General features: G+C 43.9%; 1 protein-coding gene across 9 annotated transcripts in view; it reads right to left on the minus strand.

Moving 5' to 3' along the window:
• Nucleotides 1-25,000, minus strand: part of LOC116058439 (filamin-C-like) — a 75,526-nt gene that overhangs the window by 20,119 nt on the left and 30,407 nt on the right. For 5 of the 9 annotated variants that reach the window (XM_035995886.1, XM_035995883.1, XM_035995882.1 and 2 more), the window contains 18 exons: nt 24,004-24,140; nt 22,910-23,103; nt 21,250-21,363; nt 20,172-20,315; nt 18,884-19,007; nt 18,145-18,305; nt 17,933-18,023; nt 16,269-16,438; nt 15,662-15,779; nt 14,704-14,966; nt 12,808-13,405; nt 8,818-8,991; nt 6,819-6,981; nt 5,547-5,707; nt 4,961-5,128; nt 4,451-4,574; nt 4,079-4,235; nt 1,512-1,628 (listed from right to left, as the gene is read on the minus strand). In XM_035995886.1, the coding sequence (XP_035851779.1) occupies nt 1,512-1,628; nt 4,079-4,235; nt 4,451-4,574; nt 4,961-5,128; nt 5,547-5,707; nt 6,819-6,981; nt 8,818-8,991; nt 12,808-13,405; nt 14,704-14,966; nt 15,662-15,779; nt 16,269-16,438; nt 17,933-18,023; nt 18,145-18,305; nt 18,884-19,007; nt 20,172-20,315; nt 21,250-21,363; nt 22,910-23,103; nt 24,004-24,140 (3,178 nt within the window). The remainder of the gene's footprint in view (nt 1-1,511; nt 1,629-4,078; nt 4,236-4,450; nt 4,575-4,960; nt 5,129-5,546; nt 5,708-6,818; nt 6,982-8,817; nt 8,992-12,807; nt 13,406-14,703; nt 14,967-15,661; nt 15,780-16,268; nt 16,439-17,932; nt 18,024-18,144; nt 18,306-18,883; nt 19,008-20,171; nt 20,316-21,249; nt 21,364-22,909; nt 23,104-24,003; nt 24,141-25,000) is intronic. The other 4 variants (XM_035995888.1, XM_035995887.1, XM_035995889.1 and 1 more) reach the window with 2 other exon arrangements.

Consider the following 25,000-nt stretch of genomic DNA (forward strand, 5'->3'; position numbering starts at 1 on the left):
TTTGACAGAGAATAACTTTACATCTGAAGAGTTTAAAGACTCTATTTGTCCATTGTTAATTTCTAAAGAAACACGACAATGTATAAAAGGCTCCATTACCTTGTAGCTCACGTTATGGCTCCGTAGCAGACGTTTTTATAAAAATAGGCTAACGATTGGGTCATAACCACGAGACTTACTGTCTCATAGTAGAGGAATTACCGTATAGTACAGGAGAAGCTCTCAGGCAGTTTGGACTTCCATTAGCTGTTTAAGTTTAATTACTAATGTTAACTATCATTTTAGTGATCAATAATTAGCCTGTGTCTATGTTATCTCCTTACATATACCTACGCTCTCCGTCTCTGCTAGATTGGGAATGATTGAGATTTCTCTTGGCACAGCTACCAGAAGACTTCCAACTTTCAGACAGGTTGCTCACGTCACATCTACGTCTTCAAGCTCAGTTGGAGGCTGCTCAGTAACGCTCAGCCATCACCGGGAAAGAGACTTCACTGGTCTCCGTCCAGAGACACGGGACCTGCTGGTCCATTATATATACTGGCTATGCTCGGTACTTCGCTCTCTAGTACTTTGTTTATTTGAGTTTATTACGCTTTCTACGGTCTTTCACCAGTAACTTTTACCAGAGAGGAACTCTTAAACATCAGGCAAACCTCTACAGGAACTTCTTCTCCGGTTTTCACAAACCCAGCAAGTTTTACTGAAATCCTGGTTGGAGGGGCTGCGATTCTCCATGGAATCTGCCGGAGACGCAGACGTGAGAAACGAGCAGGAGCGCTGGCGGAATTAAGGAAGCGGGGATTACGCACCTCGCTTCCAACTGTTCCCCAAAAACAGCCGACACAAAGACAGTTTCTTTCCCCAAGCAGTCACTCTGTTGAACACTCAGAAATAGCACCCACCGTTACACTGAACAAAGTCAATCAACACTGTTCTGCTCATCTACCTCATGTATATTTCAACCTTACAATTACAATATTGTTAATATATTACCATTGCAGTGAACTGCCTTGCACTATATTTATATTTACATCTTAAATCTCAGACTATACTGATACTGCACTATTCCTTCCCTCTCTTCAATTGTTATTGTATATTTTTTTTAAATTTGTAAATTCTATTGTATTGTTATACTGTATATTTGATACTTAACAGTATTTTTTTTTATATTTCTTACTGTCCTTTCTGTTTTTTATTCTTTATATGTTAAGTGAGTGTTGTACTTTGAGAGCAAAGACTACCGGAGTCAAATTCCTTGTTTGTTTACGTAAACCTGGCCAGTAAAGCTGATTCTGATTATAAAATATATGTATTTTTTAACACACTGGTATGGGATTCGTACTCGGTATCGGCTGATACGCAAGAAAATCTTTATTCAAAACCCAAAGATATTGAGTTTAATATCGTTTAAGACAGCATTTGATGTTGGAGGAGGGGAGGGGAGGGGGGGAGACGTTAGACGATGTGATGTAGGGAGGGGGTGACGGAGGAGAGAGTGCAGGCCTTACACAGCCTCTCTTATTCATACTGAAGAGGATGGTTTTCTTTACTATCTGTGTCTCCCACACCCTCCGTCCCCAGTCCTCCACAAACAGAGAGGCGTCGCGCCTGCAGCCGTCTGGACCCTGAACAGAAAGTAACAAACCCCCCAGCGGTGAAAAGAGTCAGCAAGACAACAACAGCACTGGAAGAAGTATTCAGATCCTTTACTGCAGTTCAAGTACTAACACCACACTGTGAAAATACTCCGTTACCAGTGAATGAAAATGTTACTTATCTAAAAGTCTGTAAGTATCATCAGGAAAATGTAAAAGTATTAAAGCTGGGAAAGTGTCCAAAGCACAATGGCTGATTAAGTATAAGATGCTCACCTTGTAACTCTTGGGGTTTTTAGGCAAGTGCTGATCTCAGTGAGCTATTGTCCAGGTGATGACACCTCTAGCTATTGGGGCTCAATTTTATTGAGACAGCCTGGGTTGACTCAATAACATAACTTTCCTAAACTAATTTAATAATTTAATTTAATCTTTAAAGTGCCCATATTATGCTCATTTTCAGGTTCATAATTGTAGTTAGAGGTTATATCAGAATAGGTTTACATGGTTTAATTTTCAAAAAACACCATATTGTTGTTGTACTGCACATTGCTGCAGCTCCTCTTTTCACCCTGTGTTCAGGTCTCTGTTTTAGCCACAGAGTGAGACCTCTCACTGCTGTAACATCTTTGTTTGGAGTCGCACATGCGCAGTAGATAGGTAAGGACTACTAGCCAGTCAGAAGCAGAGTATGAGGGTGTGCCCTGACAGTACCTAGGTAAGGACTACTAGCCAGTCAGAAGCAGAGTATGAGGGTGTGCCCTGACAGTACCTAGGTAAGGACTACTACCCAGTCAGAAGCAGAGAACAAAAGGGTACTAAACAGTTGGTGACATTAAAGAATGGCTTGTTTATTGCTAAGGCCATATCGTCAAAGTTAAATGTTTAATAATAATGTAATCACTATAACAATAACTTATTTCACTAGTAAATAGCTGTTGAATGACAAAAACAACGACCAGATGGGAAAAGGGCATTTAACAACAACTTTGAATGCACCACGAGGCTGTAAATTACCAGTTTCATTGAACACACCATCTGTGTTTTTCCGACAACAGCAGCTGCAGATTGTTACATCCCGGTGTTGAATCCTCTACAGTGAAATACAGACACACTTGACACCGGTTAGCGTTAGCTGTCAGCATTTTAACCGTGTTTAATCCAGCTACTAGCTAGCGGTAGGCTAACGTTAGCTGCTGTCGAGTATAGTGTTAACTAGCTAGCGGTAGGCTAACGTTAGCTGCTGTCGAGTATAGTGTTAACTAGCATCACATGCAGCGATGTTTCTGTTTCCTGTAACGTCTGTTTCAGAGCATCAGAGAGAAGAGCAGACATATCAGTGGCACCAGAATGAGGCACTGAAATCTGTGTTGCTATTCCTGCAGCAGCAGGATGTGTTACGAGGAAGTATGGCAAAATAGTAGCCTGTTAGGCACGACACAAAGCCGAGTGAAGTGAAAATAAATTAATAAATGGCAGCATGCGATTAATACGATTAAAAAAAATGAACGTGTTATGCTCGACCCTTAATCGCATCGCGATTAATGCGTTAATGCTGACAGCCCTAGTTTTTATATTTCTTATTGTTTTTAACTGCTCTTTAATGTTTTTATGTAAAGCACTTTGAATTGCCCTGTTGCTGTAGCCTGGAAATCCAGACCCAAATCCAAAAGATTAAGGGTCTGGCATTGAGTAATGAAAACGGCCCAACTCGAGGGGCGGCACCAAGCATACATTTGAAAATCTCACTGCACGCAATTGGATAACACTACGACCAATCACAACAATACACGGGGTGACGTATCAAGAGCCCCATACGCTTAGCTACCAGCGGAGCTAACTGGTAGATTAAACTCTTAGCTACCAGAGGAGCTAACTGGTAGATTAATCTCTTAGCTACCAGAGGAGCTAACTGGTAGATTAAACTCTTAGCTACCAGAGGAGCTAACTGGTAGATTAAACTCTTAGCTACCAGAGGAGCTAACTGGCAGATTAAACTCTTAGCTAGATTAAACTCTTAGCTACCAGAGGAGCTAACTGGTAGATGGTAACTGGTAACTGGTCGGCTAAACAGCCAAAACGTCCTTCTTGCAAAGGAACGATTGGAGCGCCGTCTTCTGTTCCTCTTTTACATAAAAAGCCAAGTCTAACTCGTTCATTGTAGCGGCCAAAGCCGTTTCAAACAACTGGTGTTCATCTGTAGCCATCTTGCAATGTTTACTAATGACTTGGACGCCGCAGCGCTGTCGTCATCTGTTTAGCTCGCCTCTGGCCCGCCTATATCAGATACACCGATGTGATTGGTGCAGCTCGGCTACAAGGGCATAGTTAATGAGCATCATTACTCAATGCCAGAGTGACTCGCTGAGCAAATTCAAATTGTGCTCTGGAGAGAACTCTGGATTTCCAGGGTACTGATGCTGAAATGTGCTGTAGAAATAAAGCTGCCTCGTCTATGGCAGGACTCATCGGTGACTCACCAGGATCTGAACGGTGAGCAGTCCCTCTCCGGCGTCTCTGGCGTCGATGGTGAACTCAACGGGCAGACTGGCGGGAACTCCGGACGCATTTAGACCCGGACCACTGGCTCGGACTTTACTGGCATCGTGGGCCGGTAATGTTTTGATCTTAAAGGGACTGAGAGGACACGGTTTGGAGAAATACTTGAAAAAAGGAAGCACTTTAACATTTTCACTTCTGTGGGATTAAGATTACCCTTTAAAGTTAAATAGTTATACGTATGTATGTATTATTTGTTTTGGTAATTATAGTTTGTTTATTTCATTTTATTCTTTAAATGTTTTTATGTATGCACCATCAACCATGTATCTGTGGATGCGTTGGCTACTGACCTGCGGGGGACTTCCTGGTCGGCATACTTCACGCACACCGTGTACGGACCGTCGCTGGCAGGCGTGTAGTTGGCCGTGTGAGTACAGTCGCCGTTGTCGGTGATGCTGATTGGCTCGGCCACACCTGAAGGGCAACCAGAGTTTCAAAATCTAAAATATAATCGGTGTCTTGGGTCGACACTTTCTAGAACAGGTGAGTCAAACTCAGAGCCAGACATGGAGAGTTTATTGACATGCTTTTATTTTGAAAAAGTCAAATATCTTTGACTGTATTACTGCATTTCTTATAAAGTCTCTCTCTTACAGTTTGGGCAACATGAAGCCCTAAAAAAGTACCTTAGCCATTAAAGAAAAATGCAGCAAAAAAGTAACAAAAACATCGGAAAAATAGTCAGAAAAAGGTACAGAAACATCAGAAATTGTGGGAAAAAGCTCCAAAAGCATTGGTGATAGTGACAAAAACTAGGTGAGCCAAAATGTATTCTCTCAGGTGTGTGGACGATGTCTTACCTGTGGGCCCGTACAGCTGGACCTCCAGGGGGGCGACCCCGGCCTTGCTGCTGTCCACGGTGAAGGTCTGGGGGACGTGGGCTCGGACTCCACTTCCCAGGCCGGGACCCGAACACTTCACTTTACTGGGATCCAACAGCTCGCGCACCGGAACCCGAAACGGGCTCCCTGCAACACAGACACAGAGGGGGCCAGAGATTAGAGAAACTTAAATATGTACAGAGTTTACAAAATCTTAGTCTGGATCAACAGAGGTACGTTACTTCCAGGATATCTCTCTCTCTCTCTCTCTCTCTCTCTCTCTCTCTCTCTCTCTCTCTCTCTCTCTCTCTCTCTCTCTCTCTCTCTCTCTCTCTCTCTCTCTCTCCAAACTCCGTTCTCTTCGGGAAACAACAACAACAAACTTCGAACTAGCGAGCTACACCCTTTGAACAAAATTTGGATGTCCCAGAATGCATCTGTGGTGTAGTCAGACCTTCCTCCACAGCGCTGTGGAGATACAGCTGGACACGCGAGACTGATAAAACCTAAACTAAAGCTCACAGAATCCTGGATTTAAACAAGGAGAAGGTTTGGGATGGATCACCTGGGATAGGAAGGCCTCCGAAGGTGATGTTGACGTCGTACTCGCCGGGAGTGAAGGGGATGTACTCCACGCTGCAGCTGCCATCTTTGTTGTCCTTACAGGACATCTTGGCCTCCGACGGGCCCTCGATGGCCAGGCCCAGACCCCCGGTGCCAGCACCTCTGAGGAACACAAGAATTAATGGACATTCAGATTAGTTTGATTGATCGGAAATGTCATCGAAGCATTCTTATTGTTTTTATTTATTGATCTTCATAGATAGGCAAAGTCCCGCCCCTTCCTGTGTTCATTATGGGACTTTATTTATATAAGTCCCACCCTATGAGAAGGAAAACACAGATGACATGAAAAAATATATCAAAAATATAATGGAATATAAAGCAGTAAGGGGCTTTCACATCAGGGACCTGAGTCTGGATCACAAGAGTTGACCCCAAAGCAACGAGGACTAAATAAGATAGGCTCCTTATATTAGTCTTAATGTGGTGAAGGGAGGATACTGGTGTTAGTGTAGGGGAGCATTGGGGCCCGGTCGCTACGCACACACTACGCACTACGCACTACACACTACACAATACACACTGCACACTACGCACTGCACACTACGCACTACCCACTACACACTACCCACTACACACACTACGCACACTACGCACTGCACACTACACAATGCATACTACGCACTGCACACTACGCACTACGCACTGCACACTACGCACTGCACACTACACAATGCATACTACGCACAGTGCACACTACACATTACGCACTACACACTACAAAATACACACTACACACTACACATACGCACACGCACTACGCATACACACTACGCACTATGCACTACGCACTACACACTACACATACGCACTACACACTACACACATGCACTACGCATACACACTACGCACTATGCGCTACGCACTACGCACTACACACACGCACTACGCATACACACTACGCACTATGCGCTACGCACTACGCACTACACACACGCACTATGCATACACACTACGCACTATGCGCTACGTGCTACACACTACACATACGCACTACACACTACACACATGCACTACGCATACACACTACGCACTATGCGCTACGCACTACGCACTACACACTACACACACGCACTACGCACTACATTACTATTAAAAGTGACTCAGTTCAAACAGGATCTAAACATCATTAGTCAGAAGAAAGGTTTCCCCAGAGGGACGTTAACCTCTGATTAATGTCATGTTGTGATGAAGAGCTCTGGTGTAAAGTCACCTGGTCTCCACGGTGAAGCGGTTTGGTTTGTTGACCAGTCCCTCCTCCAGACCGGGCCCGTAGGCTCGCACCCGGCTGGGGTCACAGCCCTCCGACACCGACACCCTGAACGGACTCTTCGGCACCGAGACGTCATCAAACAGCACTTCAATCAGATGCAAACCTGCAGACACACACACAGAGACACACACACACACACACACACACACACACACACACACACACAGACAGACAGACACACACACACAGACAGACACACACAGAGACAGACAGACAGACAGACAGACAGACACAAACACACACACACACACACACACACAGACAGACACACACACACACAGACAGACAGACAGACAGACAGACAGACAGACACACACACACACACACACACACACACACACACACACACACACACACACACACACACACACATTTACAGCAGCTATATAAACTATTTTTTTTAAGATATTTGATAAAAGAATGCCTAAAACTCTGTTCATCGTTTGGGAAGAACATGATAGTTATAACTTTTTATTTTGTAACATTTTTGTCGCTTTATTCAAGTTTTGTCATTTGTTTTCTGGGTGTAATCAGTGAATTAATCCCAGAAGATCTCCCTCATGTTTGTGTGTTTAACAGCAGAGGGCAGCCTCCACTGTCCCACAATGCACCGGGGTTCAAACATGTCACACATTACTATCAGTGGAGAGCAGACACACTGCAGCTATTAATACCCTCGCTCTATCTATCGCTCCATTACATTCATCTACTAACCCCACAAACACTTCCATACCTTCATATATCAGCCCCGCTGCTTGATGTTAACTGACTTTCTTGTTGCTCATTCTCATTGATTTTTTAAAATTACTATTATTATAATTTGCTTTTTTAACCTTATTTTCCAACGTTCAATTCCAATGTTTTCAAAACTTTTTAAAACTTTTTCGTTGCATGTACAGAGGCTCAGTCCTCGCCTCAGCTGCCACGGGTTTGATTCCGACCTGTGACCCTTCCCTGCATGTTATCCCCCTCCTTCTCCCCCCTTCCTGTCTTGAGCTGGCCTTTCTTCTAAGTCTGCTTCCACACCTGCCTCCTTTGGTCTGTTTAAAATGAACCCCGAAAAATGGTCCGTACAAAACGTCGGAAAAAGCGACAACATTTTTGAAAAAAAAAGCCCAAAAAGTTGAACCCCCCCCCTCGGCAAAAACCCAAATAAAAGGGCAACAAACAAGTTTTAAAAAGTGTCAAAAAAAGTTGATAAACAACCCGTTTTCACTCCAAACTGGTAAAATAAGGACGTTTGGACAGTGGCTGTCAGCGTCTGATGCGACGAAAAAGGCGTCTTTTAGCGTGTTTGTGTAACGCACCGGGGAGAGCAGCAGTTAGAGAGGATTTAGAGAGTAGTATGTAAGGAGGTTGGTTGGGGGGGTGGATGGGTCAAACACAGGACTTTCACCCAGGAGACCGGGGTTCGCATCCTGCTGGTCACGCTGGCTATAGTTGCTTTTTATTTTCCTCCCACGTGTCACAGAACCGTACGCCCACCCACGACCCTTTCCTTAACATAACTGCGTCAAAAGGATGGCAATAGTCCCGACCAAGCGCGTTTACTTATAGCCCTAAAGGAGACTTTTACCATCAATAAGAACGACAAAGGCACCTGACCAAGCGTCCATATTTTACGAGATGGGTGTGAGAACCTGTTGTTATAAAACACGGTGAAAAGGTTTTCAAAAATGCGCCAAAAGGTTGACAAAAAGCGACAATATAGTATAAAAAAAGTCTGTCAAAAAAAATCAACACAATCATCGGCAGAAAAGTTGGAAAAAGTAACATAAATGTTGAATAAAAAAAGAGTCAAAAAGTTGGAAAAAACAGCAAATATGTCGATAAAAATGTAGAAAGCCCCAAACAGCTGAAATCTTGCCTATGGCACCAGATTGGTTCGGTCCAATCGTTGAATAAAAACCTTTGAGTTAACGTTTGAGAAGAGTCTCACCGTCCTCGTACGGCGTGTACTCCACGCGGTATGTCCCGTCTCCCTTGTCGGTGATGTAGGCGTCTGTGTTGGCGCCCGATGGGTTGGAGATGGGGGCTTTGATGCGGCCGCCGCCGCTCCGGTAGTGCGCCCGGGCGTCCACGGTGAAATGCGTGGTCACTTCCCTCAGGACGCCTGCAGACAGGAAGCAAACGTCAAGAAACAGAAGAAGAGAAAGCAACCACACTGGGGACTTAGGCCGGTTACACACTGGCTGGTGGCGTGAGTGTGGCGTGAGTGTGGCGTGAGTGTGGCGTGAGCGTGGCGTGTCAGCTGCGTGGCGTTTTCTATGTCTTTGCACACTAGAAAGGTGTCTGACGCGGCGCTGCTGCTGCTGCTAGCCTTGTCTGTACACATGGATGTTTCCCATTGATAAAATGAAATAATAGCGTGCAATAAGTTATTTTGTTAATCATTTAAAAAAAAAAGAGAGTTGGTAAAAACGTAACCATGTCGTTAAGTATTACAAATTTCAAGAGATAAACGTTAAACTTTAATATTAACTAAAAATATTTAATATTCTGGGAATGTATTATTTAACATTAATGTATTAGTTCTATCACTGAAGTGGCTAACGCAACATTACTCATGTTGACTGTGGAAAAGTGGTGATAACCTTTGAATCTGATGCGTCGTTTAAGTTTCACCTGCAACAGCTGGGCTTCGCTGCTAGGTCTTGGGAACCCGATACCGAACCCGACCCCGAACCTGAACCCGGCCAAACCCGACCCCGGCCGAACCAGACCCCGGCCGAACCAGACCCCAGCCAAACTCAATCCCGATCCCAATCCAAAAGCCGGCCGAAGCCTGCTGCTTTTATCCGTGGTCAAAACAATCATACTACTAATAACTTTATGAGCGTGTTGAACAATGTTGTAACCCTATAATGTTATCCACCAAGCATTAGCTTTAACGTTGGCTGCTTGTCAACCAGCACATTGTAGTTATGTTAAGCTGGATCGATATTAATATGTATCAATAAATAAGATCTCTGCTGTATTACAGTGTTGCAAAGTAGCATGTAATTATTCACAAAATCATGCCTTGTGGCAGAAAAAGCAGTATTACGGTTAGAATAGAATAGAATATACTTTATTGTCCCCTAGGGGAAATTTGCCATGGACTCAAAAATGCGTAGTGCATAGTAGTAGCTGCTATTACAGACATTAAATACACGTAAAACAAAATACAGAACACCGAGTTACTGCACACTTCTCAGGCCCATCATTACAAATCGTACAAATCTGTTTAAAATTTTGATTTAAAATTTTGATGGAGACTGGTACGAAGGAATATTTAAAACGGTTCAGTTTAGTTTAGGGATTCTGTACCTTCTACCAGAAGGCAAGAGCTCGTATTCCGTTTGAAGGATGTGGGACGGGTCCAACAATACTCTCCGTGCCTGCCTAAGTACAGACTGCTCATAGATGGACTGAAGGGAGAGCTAATCAGTCCTCCCCATCCCCTTCATAGCAGTCTGTACCAGGCGCTGCAACTTTGATTTGGACTGTGTGGAGAGATTGCCGAACCACGCCGTCATCCCATACCTGATAACACTCTCCATCACTGCCTGATAAAATAAAAACATGATGTTCTGGCTGACACCAAACACCCTTAGAGTATTTTTTTCTGTGACATTGTATGATTTACAATTACTCTCCAACGTATTATCTGGGTGCCCGTGTTTTGACGGTAGTTACGAGTAACTAGAGGGGGAAAGGTTATATAACGCTGACAGGCGACTAAAGGAAACGTCCTGTGTCAGAAATAAAATAACAGATTTCTCTGGTTTTGACATTTGGTGGAAACATTTGGGATAAAGGAAAGAAGGAAAGGAAGTACGTAGGGAAGGATAGAAGGATAAAAGACAAAAGGCAAGGATGGAAAGAAAGGGAAGGAAGGAATAATGGAAGGAAAGTAAAGGAAGAATAATTAAGGAAGTACAGAAAAAGTGATGATGATGATGATGATGATGGAAATAAGAAGTAAGAAAGAGAGTTTGTAAAGGAGGAAGGGAAGGAAAGGGAGAGAAGGAAGGAAGGAAGGAAGGAAGGAGGATTCAATTTCCTGTCCCAGAGGAAAGAAGAAACTAGAAAATATTCACATTTAACAAGCTGACATCACACATATTTACCTGTTTTATCATAAAAAATTACTCAAACTGATTAATGGATTATCAGAATAGTTGGAGATTAATTTAATAATTGACAACTAATCCATAATATTATGACCTCGTCCCTCTGCATGCATGTCTCCTGACTGTGTAAGCTGAAAATAACATCGAAAAAAGCAACAAAAACGTCAAGAAAAGCGACAAAATGTCGGAAAACCTGTCAACAAAATGTGTAAGTATCATGAACTTCTATTTGCCACAGAGATTATTTTCTGCAATGACCCCAAAAAAATCTCGTTGGCTTTTTGTGGATGGAAATAACTTTGCAGCTCTGATGCAACATCTGTGCATCTACAGGAAAATAACCAGCAAACAAAGGCGTAAAAGTCCCCCTGTGAGTTTATTAACTGTGATAATTGACTGTCGGAAAGTTCACGAGGAAAATAAAACCATCATTAAAACAGACCAGGCTGCACATCTGGGAGTTTAAATATTTTAACCCTTGTGTTGTCGTCCCCGTCGATCATGCAACTTTTGGTTTTTCTGGGTCAAAATGTAAACAAAAATTCCAACGTTTGTTTCTGTCAATACTTTTGTGCGTTTTTTTGACGTTTCTTTAAGTTTTTCCCATGTCTTTGTCACTTTTCCTGACGTTTTTGAAGACTATCCTGACGTTATCTCACTTTTTCCAATGTTTTTGTCACTTTTTGGAAGTTTTTGTCACTTTTTTCCTAGTTTTTTATCACTTTTTCCGATATTTTTGTCACATTTTTCTTTACATGCTATAAAATATATATAAAACACCCAAATTCTATGAAAGTAGTGAACTGATTATTTATTTAACTTGTGAAGAGCGTTGTATATGGAACCATCCACGTTATTTTGTTTTAAAATTTGGTTAAAAGAAACACAAATTTCTGATATAGAAACTTTTAGAAAATGGGTCAAATTTGACCAGAGGACAACAGGAGAGTTAATTAACTAACACTTATATATAAGTAAGTATTTCTCCTGTCACAGAAACCTAGGGCTGTGCAATTAATCAAATTTTAATCGCGATTTTGATTTTGGCTTCTAACGATCACAATAAAAATGTAATCGAGAACGATTATTTTGCACATTACGTTTTGCAGTAAAGTAAACTCTTATTTTAAACTCTTGTGTTCTGAATGAAAAGAAAAAAAAGTTCAACGGGAAAAGTATTAAGGGTAGTTTCACAGTTCACGGTGTTTTCACTGTTGATTTGTTTAACTGTTTTTAAAATAACAAAGAAATGCAACATCTTTCCAAAAATCAACGAGTAATCGTGTTAAATAATCGTGATTACAATATTGACCAAAATAATGATTGTGATTATTTTTCCCATAATCGAGCAGCCCTACAGAAACCACCGAGAGCATGTTAAACTACTAAGCTAACGTTACCCTGTCTTTAGCTGCAATCTACTAGCCGCTAAGATAACGTTAGCCTGTGTCTTTAGCTGCAATCTACCAGCCGCTAAGATAACATTACCCTGTGTCTTTAGCTGCAATTTACCAGCCGCTAAACTAACTTTACCCTGTGTCTTTAGCTGCAATCTACCAGCTGCTAAGCTAACGTTACCCTGTGTCTTTAGCTGCAATCTACCAGCCGCTAAGATAACGTTACCCTGTGTCTTTAGCTGCAATCTACCTGCCGCTAAGATAACATTACCCTGTGTCTTTAGCTGCAATCTACCAGCCGCTAAACTAACTTTACCCTGTGTCTTTAGCTGCAATCTACCAGCCGCTAAGCTACCCTGTGTCTGTTTTATTATTCGGACCCGTTGTTGGGTAAAAAAATACTTCTGCCAGACTCACCTCGGGGCTCCACTCCCGGCCCGTGGACCTTCACCCCGCTGGTGTCCACTGCCGGCTCCACCGTCAGTCGGATGGGGAACTTTGGCACGGCGTGTCCTCCGTACTTGATGGTGATGGTGTACATGCCGTGGCACTGCGGGATGTAGGTGATGGCGTACGTCCCATCACCGTTGTTCTGCACGTGAACTTCTGCTCTGGCTCCGGAGTCAGAGACAATCTCAATGGTGAGCTCCGCCTCGCCAGCTTTGGAGCAGTCCACTGTGAAGGATCCATCCTCGTTGACCTTCCCTCGCTCCAGGCCCGGGCCGCTGGCTGTCACCTTGCCGGGGTCGAAGGCCGACTGGACCGCGGCCTTGAAGGGCGAGCCGGGGATGTGCTGCTCTGCAAACAGGATGTTGATGGCGTACTCGCCGGGCTCGGTGGGCAGGTAGGACACGGAGCAAGACCCGTCACCGTTGTCCTGACATTCGATCTTGGCCTCGCAGGGTCCCTCCACCGTCAGGCCCAGACCGCCGGTACCGGCGCCCTTTGTGTCGATGGCGAAGGGCGCCGGTTTACCCACAACACCCCCCTGAAGGCCCGGACCGTAGGCTCGAACCTGGACGGGAAAGAGGCGGAAAAAACGAGACACAGGTAGGGCTGCACAATTAATTTTATCGAAATCACAATATGGACTAGTGCAATATCCAAATCGCAGGTGGGGGCGCAATATTTGTTAAAGACAAAATGTGTCAAACTCCAAATCGTATCGTACAGACTAAAGAAAATGTCTTTGTTTTGTATAAATCCTTGCTAAAATCACACTATAATCATTTAAAAATTGTTTTTATTTTAATATTTTTCTATGAAAATGAGAATAACGATACAAAAATGATCATTCCCTTAAATATCGTGAATCCTATCGCAATCGCAATATCAGTCAAAATAATCGCAATTAGATATTTTCCTCAGATCGTGCATCCCTAGGAACAGGGACAAATCTTAGAAGAAGCTTTCAGGAAAATGTCTTTAACCCTTTGAACTCTGCGATAGAAATAAATTAGTATTTCATCTTATTGTGATGTCACTTCCTGGAATTTATTCAAATGCGTCATATCCCTAAAATCAGAACAACCTAAACTAAAAGATTATGTAAGTAAATAAACCATAATAATTAATAAAAGTATAAAAATTGTGTCATAAATAAAACAAAAAATAGAAAAACCAGACGTGTTTTCCCCGGTACTTACGGGAGCATACTCACTAGTTATCAGCCTATTTTAAACCGGTCGTTACGTAACGTGATGACATCATCACGAGCGTAGAGCGTAATGATGTGAAACACAGAAGCCTTAGCTTACTGCTGCAAAAAGACTCTATAGCTGTTATGGTTTTTATTTTAGATCCCTTTAAACTGGATGATGTAAGCCAGTCATTCCCAAACTGTGGTCCGCGGACCACTAGCGGTCCGTGAGGGTACTGCAGGTGGTCCGTGGAAAAGCAAAATAAAATATAAAATAATAGTTTTTCAACCTTCATTTTTCCAGGAAATTACCATAAAAATGAAGTATATGTATATTGATATAAAATTTAAATTACTGTATAGACATAATACTCCATTGCTATGGAAAAAAACCCTGTTGTTCAAATGAACCTGACTATGCCCTCGGGTGCTTGAGTAAAATAAATAAATAAAATATGTGGCAGCCAACGAGCCTGTTGGACTGATGCAATGACCAGTTCTAGTTTTAGTGCTAGTAGGCCTATTAAGAGGTGCAGATTAATTCAGGTAGGACTGTGTGTAGACATATTTTATTATGTGTATTATGAGGTGGTCCACGAAAATTCTTGATTACAAATAGTGTAATACACACACAAAAAGTTTGAAAACCTGATGTAAGCAACACGTTCACTCACCTTTGAAGGGTCGGGGGGCATGACGCCCTCCACCGTGAACGGACTTCCTGGGATGGGGTTTCCGTCGTAGCTGACGTCCACTCTGTACTGTCCTTCCTCGGGGGGAATGTACTTCACTGTGTGCGCCTCATTGGCTGTGCCCGACTCCACCTTGCACGGGATTGGTCGGCGTGACGGCGAGGTGATCTTGACGTCCAGTTTGCCCTGACCTCCAGCCTCGCGAGTACAGACGGTGAACTCCTCGTCTTTCCCAACGTCCACCTCTTCGATTCGCACACAAACAAAGACACAATTAGGATGTTTAGTTGGTGCTGAGTCATACGGCGGCCGAGACAGTTCAACACAAATACGACAACACAAATACAAATACTACAACACAAATATTTTAATTAACTAACATTTACGTATAAGTAAGTATTTCTCCTGTCACAGAAACCACTGAGAGCATGTTAAGCCGCTAAGCTTGTCTAAGCTAACATTACCCTGTGTCTTTAGCTGCAACCTACCAGCTGCTAAGCTAACGTTACCCTGTGTCTTTAGCTGCAATCTACCAGCTGCTAAGCTAACGTTACCCTGTGTCTTTAGCTGCAATCTACCAGCTGCTAAGCTAACGTTACCCTGTGTCTTTAGCTGCAATCTACCAGCCGCTAAGCTAACGTTACCCTGTGTCATTAGCTGCAATCTACCAGCCACTAAGCTAACGTTACCCTGTGTCATTAGCTGCAATCTACCAGCCACTAAGCTAACGTTACCACACATACAAACGCTACAACACAAATACAAACGCTAGCTATAAAAGGTTTTTCTACTTTCCCCTAAGTACATTTTTACTGGCCCCTAACAAATTGTTTGTTAGGACATTTGTTGGGCTGAACTCAACCTGAACTTGACTTCCTGTTTGATAAATGTTTCCTCATTTCCTGCTTCTTTCCATCAGTGCGGACGCAGCCGTACTCACTGTTGTTCAAACCCTGAACTTTGACCTTGTTGAGGTCCAGCGGGGGGGCCACGCTGATGTTGAAGGGACTCTTGGGGATGGGGTCTCCGCCGTGACACACAGTGACGGACATGTTCCCCTGAAAGAGAGACACCAACTACAGTTAGCACCAGCTAAAGCTGCAACTACCGATTACTTTGGTTTCTTAACGTGTTGAGAAGAACGTCAAACAAAGTGTCAAAAAATGCTGAAAAAGTAAAAAGAAAAAGCATCAATAATTTAGGAAAAAAAGCGGCAAAAACATTGACAGAAATGTTAAAAATAAATAAGAAATGTTTTGAAAAAGTGCCAAAAAATGTAGAATAAAAACACCAAAAATTTTGAAAAATAATAAAAAACGCCAAAAATGTTGAGAAAAAAAAGCGCCACAAATAACGAAAGAAAAGCGACAGAAAATGAAGAAATAACACAAAATAATGTTTTTTAAAAAGCTACAAAGAAATAGCAAAAAAAGCAACAAATATGTCCGAAAAAGTGCCAAAAACGTTTTATTAATGGATGAATCTTTGCAGCTTGTTATAAACGCTGCAGCTCGTTATAAACGCTGTGAGTCAGAGAGTCGTCTCGCCTGCTGGACGGCGGTGTAGCGGACGGTGTAGGAGTAGTCGTGGTTGTCGATGATCTCGAAGTCTCGGACGGCTTCGCCTTTAGCCGCGCCGGTGAAATGAACCTCCGGTTTGGCTTTGCCGGCTCCCTTTGTGTAGATGGTGAAGTGAGTCGGTTTGCCCACTTCAACTCCTGCAGACAGAAAACACACCGAAATACAAATAATCTGGAGCTGTTTATACAGTTGTAGTGCCACGTTCCCCTCTCATTCCTCCTGCTCTGGTGTTCCCCCTCTCATTCCCCCTGCTCTGGCGTTTCCCCCTCTTATTCCCCCTGCTCTGGCGTTCCCCCTCTCATTCCCCCTGCTCTGGTGTTCCCCCCTCTCATTCCCCGTGCTCTGGTGTTTCCCCCTCTCATTCCCCCTGCTCTGGTGTTTCCCCCTCTCATTCCCCCTGCTCTGGTGTTTCCCCCTCTCATTCCATCTGCTCTGGCGTTCCCCCCTCTCATTCCCCCTGCTCTGGTGTTTCCCCCTCTCATTCCCCCTGCTCTGGTGTTTCCCCCTCTCATTCCCCCTGCTCTGGCGTTTCCCCCTCTCATTCCCCCTGCTCTGGTGTTTCCCCCTCTCATTCCCCCTGCTCTGGTGTTCCCCCTCTCATTCCCCCTGCTCTGGCGTTTCCCCCTCTTATTCCCCCTGCTCTGGTGTTTCCCCCTCTCATTCCCCCTGCTCTGGTGTTTCCCCCTCTCATTCCCCCTGCTCTGGGTTTCCCCCTTCCCCTGCTCTGGTGTTTCCCCCTCTCATTCCCCCTGCTCTGGTGTTTCCCCCTCTCATTCCCCCTGCTCTGGCTCTGGCGTTTCCCCCTCTTATTCCCCCTGCTCTGGTGTTCCCCCTCTCATTCCTCCTGCTCTGGTGTTCCCCCCTCTCATTCCCCCTGCTCTGGCGTTCCCCCCTCTCATTCCCCCTGCTCTGGCGTTCCCCCCTCTCATTCCCCGTGCTCTGGTGTTTCCCCCCCTCGTTCCCCCTGCTCTGGTGTTTCCCCCTCTCATTCCATCTGCTCTGGTGTTCCCCCTCTCATTCCCCCTGCTCTGGCGTTTCCCCCTCTCATTCCCCCTGCTCTGGCTTTTCCCCCTCTCATTCCCCCTGCTCTGGCATTTCCCCCTCTCATTCCCCCTGCTCTGACGTTTCCCCCTCTCATTCCCCCTGCTCTGGCGTTACCCCCCCTCATTCCCCCTGCTCTGGCGTTACCCCCCCTCATTCCCCCTGCTCTAGCTCAAAACTCAAATCCTTAAAAACCAAAACTTAGCGGTGGAGAAGTAGCCTAAATACTTCTTCAACAGCTGGCAATCATTAAGTTTTTCAAAAGCACAAATTACTACATTTATTTCCAGAGCAGAAGCCAGTACATTTGGTCACACAAATAAAGACGTTTACGAGCACTAATGAACTACCTCAGGAGCACAATTTACTACATTTCTGTGGTTTTTAATCATTTGACAGCGAGAATCACTCACTTGTAAACACATTACTGTAAGTACTTCCAGAGCACAGTATTTCTCAACCTGGACTCTATGTCTCCATGTTTCTGACAGGGTCCAAGTTTAAAAATACCGAAGTTACTCTTTAATTTGTGTGCACACATAAAGTAGTTTGTGCTGTGCAGAACAGGAAGATGATCTGAAATTAGTTACCCGTCTTGCTGAGTCCAGGTCCCTCTGCACGGACTTTAGCTGCATCATGGGAAGGATCCACCTTTATTCTGAAGGGGCTGATGGGAATTTCCTGTTGTAACATCAAAGATAAGAGGTTTGTTAACATCTTGTGACCCCTGAGATCTAAATCCTCATGGAGAAAATGAACCCTGCTGTTGTTGAGCTGTTTAAAGGAAGGTTTCCAGACTCACTTGATCGGCGAACAGCACCATGATGGTGTACTGCCCGGCTCCCGGAGGCGTGTACTTCACCGTGAACGTGTCGTTGTCGTTCTTGATGATGTCAAAGTCGATGTCGGCCTCTGCTGGACCGACCACGCCCGGCGCACACTTGATCCCGATACTGACGTCACCTGCAGGCATCAACATGTCGTCATAAACTCACTTCAGATTACTTCTGCATCCTACTTAATGCATCTATGTAAATATATTCTTACATATTGGAAACAAATGTAGTTTCTGTAACACATTTATTTTACCTTTAGACTTGTAAACAAGCTGGATGCCAATATTCAACTGTAATAAAGTTGAGACAGATTCTACTTTTTGGAGAAACGCAACCAGACTTTAGCAGCTTTGACAGCAATTTGAAAAGGAAATATAACAAGCCCCCCCACCCCTCCAAACCCTGCTGTCATACACATATTTATATTTAATTTTTATTACTCAAAGCCACCTTCTGTAAACCAACTGTACACTACTGTCTACACTGCACTATATTTATTGTCCTGTCTATACTTTGTATATCACGTTGCACTTTTCTTCTCTTTTTGCACTTCTGGTTGGAAGCAAACTGCATATCGTTGTCTTTGTACTTGTACTCTGCACAATGACACTAACGTTGAATCTAATCTAATCTAATTCAAGTCACTGCTTGATAATTCACCTCCCCCCCCCCCATTATAACATGATGTATGAAGGCGTGTCCAACCCTGTCCGGCCTCGCTGCAGTCCACGGTGAAGTATGTCGGCTCGTTGGCCTTCAGTCCCGTCTTCTCCACACCTGGACCGTAGACCTTCACGTTCTCTGGATGGCTGCCCTCTCCGATCAGCACCTGGAGCAGAGAAGGACAACCATCATTCACACGGAATAACATTTAGGAGGACAACCATCATTCACACGGAATAACATTTAGGAGGACAACCATCATTCACACGGAATAATGTTTAGGAGTACTGTGGGAATTATGTCCAAAATAAGGCCCTAAGGCCAGTCTAATTAGTTAATTAATTTCCGCGCCTTCTTTATATCGGACTTAAGTTTACCAAAACACAAGGATCAATCTGAGACGAAAAGTTTACTGAGTCCAGCATTCAAGTTACAGCAGAGCTGTGGGTTCACAAAATCAGAGTCTAAGTTTCCCTAGCAACAGACATGAAGTCAGACTCCACCAGAATCTCGGTTCGAATGAGCTCCGACCTATTCCTATTCTCTCTCTTAAGCTTTTATCCTCCCCTCGCAAGGGGGTGTCTCCTTGTTTCTAGGCAGAAACTGTTATCTTGAGTCTGTCTGTCTGTCTGTCTCTGTGTGTGTCTCTGTGTGTGTCTCTGTGTGTGGGTATGTGTGTGTGTCTCTGTGTGTGTCTCTGTGTGTGTGTGTGTGTGTATGTGTGTGTGTGTGTGTGTGTGTGTCTCTGTGTGTCTCTGTGTGTGTGTGTGTGTGTGTGTGTGTGTCTCTGTGTGTGTCTGTGTCTGTGTGTGTGTGTGTGTGTGTGTGTGTCTCTGTGTGTCTGTGTGTCTCTGTGTGTGTCTGTGTGTGTGTCTGTGTGTGTGTGTGTGTGTGTGTCTCTTTGTGTGTGTGTGTGTCTCTGTGTGTGTGTGTGTGTGTGTGTGTGTCTGTGTGTGTGTGTGTGTGTGTGTGTGTGTGTCTCTGTGTGTGTCTCTGTGTGTGTGTGTGTGTGTGTATGTGTGTGTGTGTGTGTCTCTGTGTGTCTCTGTGTGTGTGTGTGTGTGTGTGTCTCTGTGTGTGTCTGTGTCTGTGTGTGTGTGTGTGTGTGTCTCTGTGTGTCTGTGTGTCTCTGTGTGTGTCTGTGTGTGTGTCTGTGTGTGTGTGTGTGTGTGTCTCTGTGTGTGTGTGTGTGTCTCTGTGTGTGTGTGTGTGTGTGTGTGTGTGTGTGTGTGTGTGTGTGTGTGTGTGTGTGTGTGTGTGTGTGTGTGTGTGTGTGTGTGTGTGTGTGTGTGTGTGTGTGTGTGTGTGTGTGTGTGTGTTGGGTCTTCACCCTGAAGGGGCTGTTGGGAACGTTGACCTCTCCCCAGGTGATGATGATGGTGTGTTTGACAGGTTTGGTGGGAATGTAAACGCAGAAGAAGGTGCTGTCTCCGTTATCAGTGATCTGGATGTCGATGGGGAAACCCTCGGCATCCTGAAAGCACAAACACACACACATTTCACTTATCTCCAATTAGTCTAGATCAACGGGAGTACATTTCAGGGATAAAACTTCCTCTCTCTGTGTGTTCTCAAACTCCATTCTCTTCAGAAAACAACAACAACCTCAAGGCTAGCGAGCTACACGCTGAAAATATCAAGTATAGAAGATGATGTGGACGGTTCAACAAGGCAGACCTGCTTGGTTCTTTCAGGGAATGATTATAAAGATTTAATAAGAATATATTTAGGACATTTCCTCTCTAACTGGGAGGTTTAATAAAGAATATGTTAGATCATTTCCTCTCTAACTGGGAGGTTTTGGGACTGATTGGTGGGATTGCTGTGGACGAAGTACACAAAGAGATACACTGGTAAGAGCCAATGAGGTTTAACGTTACTCACGTTACTGTATTGTGTCAAGAGCACAAAATATGTGGAGAGAAAAAAGTCGAAATATTTTAAGAAAAAAAAGTTTGAAACATTTAGAGAAAAAAAAGTCGAAATATTTTGAGACAAAAGTCGAAATATTTTAAGAAAAAAAAAGTCTAAATATTTTAAGAAAAAAATGTTGAAATATTTTAAGAAAAAAAAGTCGAAAGATTTTGAGAAAAATGTCAAAAAAATTTTAAGAAAAAAAGTCAAAATATTTTGAGAAAAAAGTTGGAATATTTTAAGAAAAAAAGTTGAAATATTTTGAGACAAAAGTCTGCATTGCTGCGTCCGGAGCTTAGCGTTGCCCAAGATGATTGTGATTTGTTTAGAGATATCTATATATAACAACCCACAGAGTTTTTTCTGAATAAATCTGGCGACAAAAAGGCAACAAAAAGGCAAAAAAAAGGTGACAAAAAAGCTATAAAAAGGAAAAGAAAAGACGACAACATAGTATCAGAGAAAGCAACATGACTGAATCTGTGAGTGTTTACCTGAGCGTAGAGCTTCAGCTCTCCTCTGCCGGCTCCGTCCGTGTCGATGGTGAAGTCTGCGGGTTTGTTGACAATGCAGCCGAGTGGCTCCAGACCGGGACCGTAACACTTAATCTGAAGAGAAATATAAAATATAAAACATTCAAGATGATTAACAACAAAACATTGTGAGCCCCCCAAAGGCTGCTCAATGGCTACAGAAAGTAAAGCATGTCTGCACGATGGAGTATATGAGCCCAGCTGCAGCTATAAATGGATATTGAATAGAAACAGCAGTAGAGAGTAGTATGTAGAGAGACAACAGTAGAGAGTAGTATGTAGAGAAACAGCAGTAGAGAGTAGTATGTAGAGAAACAACAGTAGAGAGTAGTATGTAGAGAAACAGCAGTAGAGAGTAGTATGTAGAAAGACAACAGTAGAGAGTAGTATGTAGAGAAACAACAGTAGAGAGTAGTATGTAGAGAGACAACAGTAGAGAGTAGTATGTAGAGAGACAGCAGTAGAGAGTAGTATGTAGAGAGACAACAGTAGAGAGTAGTATGTAGAGAGACAGCAGTAGAGAGTAGTAGAGAGACAACGGTAGAGAGTAGTACGTAGAGAGAGAACAGTAGAGAGTAGTACGTAGAGAGACAGCAGTAGAGAGTAGTTTGTAGAGAGACAGCAGTAGAGAGTAGTACGTAGAGAGACAACAGTAGAGAGTAGTATGTAGAGAGACAGCAGTAGAGAGTAGTATGTAGAGAGACAGCAGTAGAGAGTAGTATGTAGAGAGACAACAGTAGAGAGTAGTATGTAGAGAGACAACAGTAGAGAGTAGTATGTAGAGAGACAACAGTAGAGAGTAGTATGTAGAGAGACAACAGTAGAGAGTAGTTTGTAGAGAGACAGCAGTAGAGTAGTACGTAGCGAGACAACAGTAGAGAGTAGTACGTAGAGAGACAGCAGTAGAGAGTAGTTTGTAGAGAGACAGCAGTAGAGAGTAGTTTGTAGAGAGACAACAGTAGAGAGTAGTACGTAGAGAGACAACAGTAGAGAGTAGTACGTAGAGAGACAACAGTAGAGAGTAGTATGTAGAGAGACAGCAGTAGAGAGTAGTATGTAGAGAGACAGCAGTAGAGAGTAGTATGTAGAGAGACATCAGTAGAGAGTAGTATGTAGAGAGACATCAGTAGAGAGTAGTATGTAGAGCAGGGGTCACCAACACGGTGCCTGCGGGCACCAGGTAGCCCCCAAGGACCACATGAGTAGCCCTCAGGCCTGTTCTAAAAGTGAAAATTGAATATTGACATTATCTGTTTCCCACCTTGTTAAGTCATTGTTGATAATTATTGATAATGAGAAATCATTAACGTAATCAGTGTCTTCACATAGATGAGTATCATTAATCATTAATAATCATATATAACTAAAGGCAAACTGAGCAAATTTGTTATTTCAGAAGAGTGTATCAAACTGGTAGCCCTTCGTATGACTCAGTACCCAAGAAGTAGCTCTCAGTTTCTAAAAGGTTGGTGACCCCTGATGTAGAGAGACAACAGTAGAGAGTAGTACTGAGAGACATCAGTAGAGAGTAGTATGTAGAGACAACAGTAGAGAGTAGTATGTAGAGAGACAACAGTAGAGAGTAGTATGTAGAGAGACAACAGTAGAGAGTAGTTCTCACGTTTTCTGGGAAGACGTCGTTGGCAGCAGGGAGGATGTGAGCCATGAAGGGACTGTCCTTAATGTCTTCGTCGTCACAGATGACGTGCACGGCGTAGTCGCCCGGTTCAGTCGGCCAGTATCGAACATCACACGACCCGTCACCTTTATCGTCACACTCGATCTTCGCCTGAGACGGACCCTCGATGGAGAAACCTGCAGACCGCCGGTGACATGCCTTAATACACCTTTTCCTGACAAAGGGCCCTATTTTAACGATCTGAGGTCACGGCGTGAAGCGCCTGGTGCAGGTGTGTTTAGGGCGTGTCCAAATCCAGTTTTGCTAGTTTGACGGCGGGAAAAACGGTCCGTGTGCCGGGCGCATGGTTCTAAAGGGTTGTACTTAGTGTCTTCATTAATCAGAGGTGTGTTTTGGGCGTAACATACAATCAACCAATCAGAGATCATCTCCCATTCCCTTTAAAAGCCAGGCGCGTTTGGACCTTGGAGCATTGCTACTGTGATGGAGGATTTGCACCGTAATATTTTTATTTGTAATCTTCTGCATGTGTGTGTGCTGCTGTGCGTCCCTGTGTGTGTAACAAGCATAGTGTGCACGAGCCTAGGAGCATTTTACTAATGCTCTGTTAAAATAACAATGAAATGCTGCGTTATTGACTTTAGACCAGGTTTTTGTTGGTCTATGGTGCCTTCACTTCCCGCTGCCTCAAGATAGCAATACTCCCAGAATGCACCTGAACACACCTCCCTGTAAGACCAGCACGCCCAGAATGCACCTGAACACACCTCCCTGTAAGACCAGCACGCCCAGAATGCACCTGAACACACCTCCCTGTAAGACCAGTACGCCCATGAGCCACAGATGGGAGCAGGTGCATTTTCTATTTAAATGACGTGGGCGCATGGACGAGAAACTGACAACTGGGTCGGTCTTAAACTAGCAAAGACACTTGGGTCGGGGCTTTGAGCCGCGCTGCGCCGGGTGCAAGATAGGAGCCCAAAGTATTAAAGTGCTTCACAAGAGAAACATGGGTTAAATAAGACAGGTGAGTGTTTCTGATTGGTCCTTGGTGTCGTTGTGTGGTTGGGACTTACCGAGCGTTCCCACCTCCGTGCCAATGGCCTCCACCACAAAGTCGGCACTCTTCCCCACCATCCCCGTCTCCAGACCAGGACCCCAGGCCCGCACCTTCTGGGGGCCCGCCTCCTCGCTCACCTGGACCTCAAACGGACTGAAAACACACACACACACACACACACACACACACACACACACACACACACACACACCATTTTAACCATTTATTTATGTCCACATGAAGAAAATGGTACAGGGACACAAATATTCCGGATGCAGTACAATACACACACAAACTCATGAACCAGTGGCATGCAGCAGGTCTTCACAATTTCACTTAACAAGCACAATACTCAGTTCTTAAGGGTATAAGTAGCACAATACTCAGTTCTTAAGGGTATAAGTAGCAGCGTCTCCGCCATACGTGGCGGCTGCCAATAAGAGCAGATATGGCACAGTACTTAGTGAGCTGTTTAGCCTCTTTTTGGCCATCCCAACTTGTTGCAGCCCTCTTACTACCAGCCTGTGTGTGTTTCCTAGGATACCAAATATGAAAAGGAGTAGTCTACACCTATAGCCCAGCTCTGAGATGGTGTTTAGGAGTGGTTGGTTTTTAACTACCTTGGTGTAAAAAGCCTCCTCCATTCTGGAATCAAAAGTGCAGCCTACCTCCAAAATGTCCACCTCACACACAAACACACAACCATAGTCCTCATAAATTCACCGGAGGTTAGAACGCCAACACAAAGAAAGAGGAAAGTAACGGACATCCGGAGCGATCCCGGAAGTGGAATGTCATCGATAAAGATTAAACTAAAACTAACACAGGATAATAGACCTTTTTCACGGCAGACATGTTAACATGTCATAGTAGGAACAGCACAGGTGTATTCTAACCATTAATGATGGCTGCGTTCCACTTAGGAGAGGTCCTGGTGTTGTTCATGCTGACTCACTGAAATATCTAACTGGGACACTAGATGGAACTGAGCCATCGTTAAGGTTATCAATCTC

The sequence above is a fragment of the Sander lucioperca genome, chromosome 20 (genome assembly GCF_008315115.2).
Source record: "Sander lucioperca isolate FBNREF2018 chromosome 20, SLUC_FBN_1.2, whole genome shotgun sequence".
NCBI lineage: Eukaryota > Metazoa > Chordata > Actinopteri > Perciformes > Percidae > Sander > Sander lucioperca.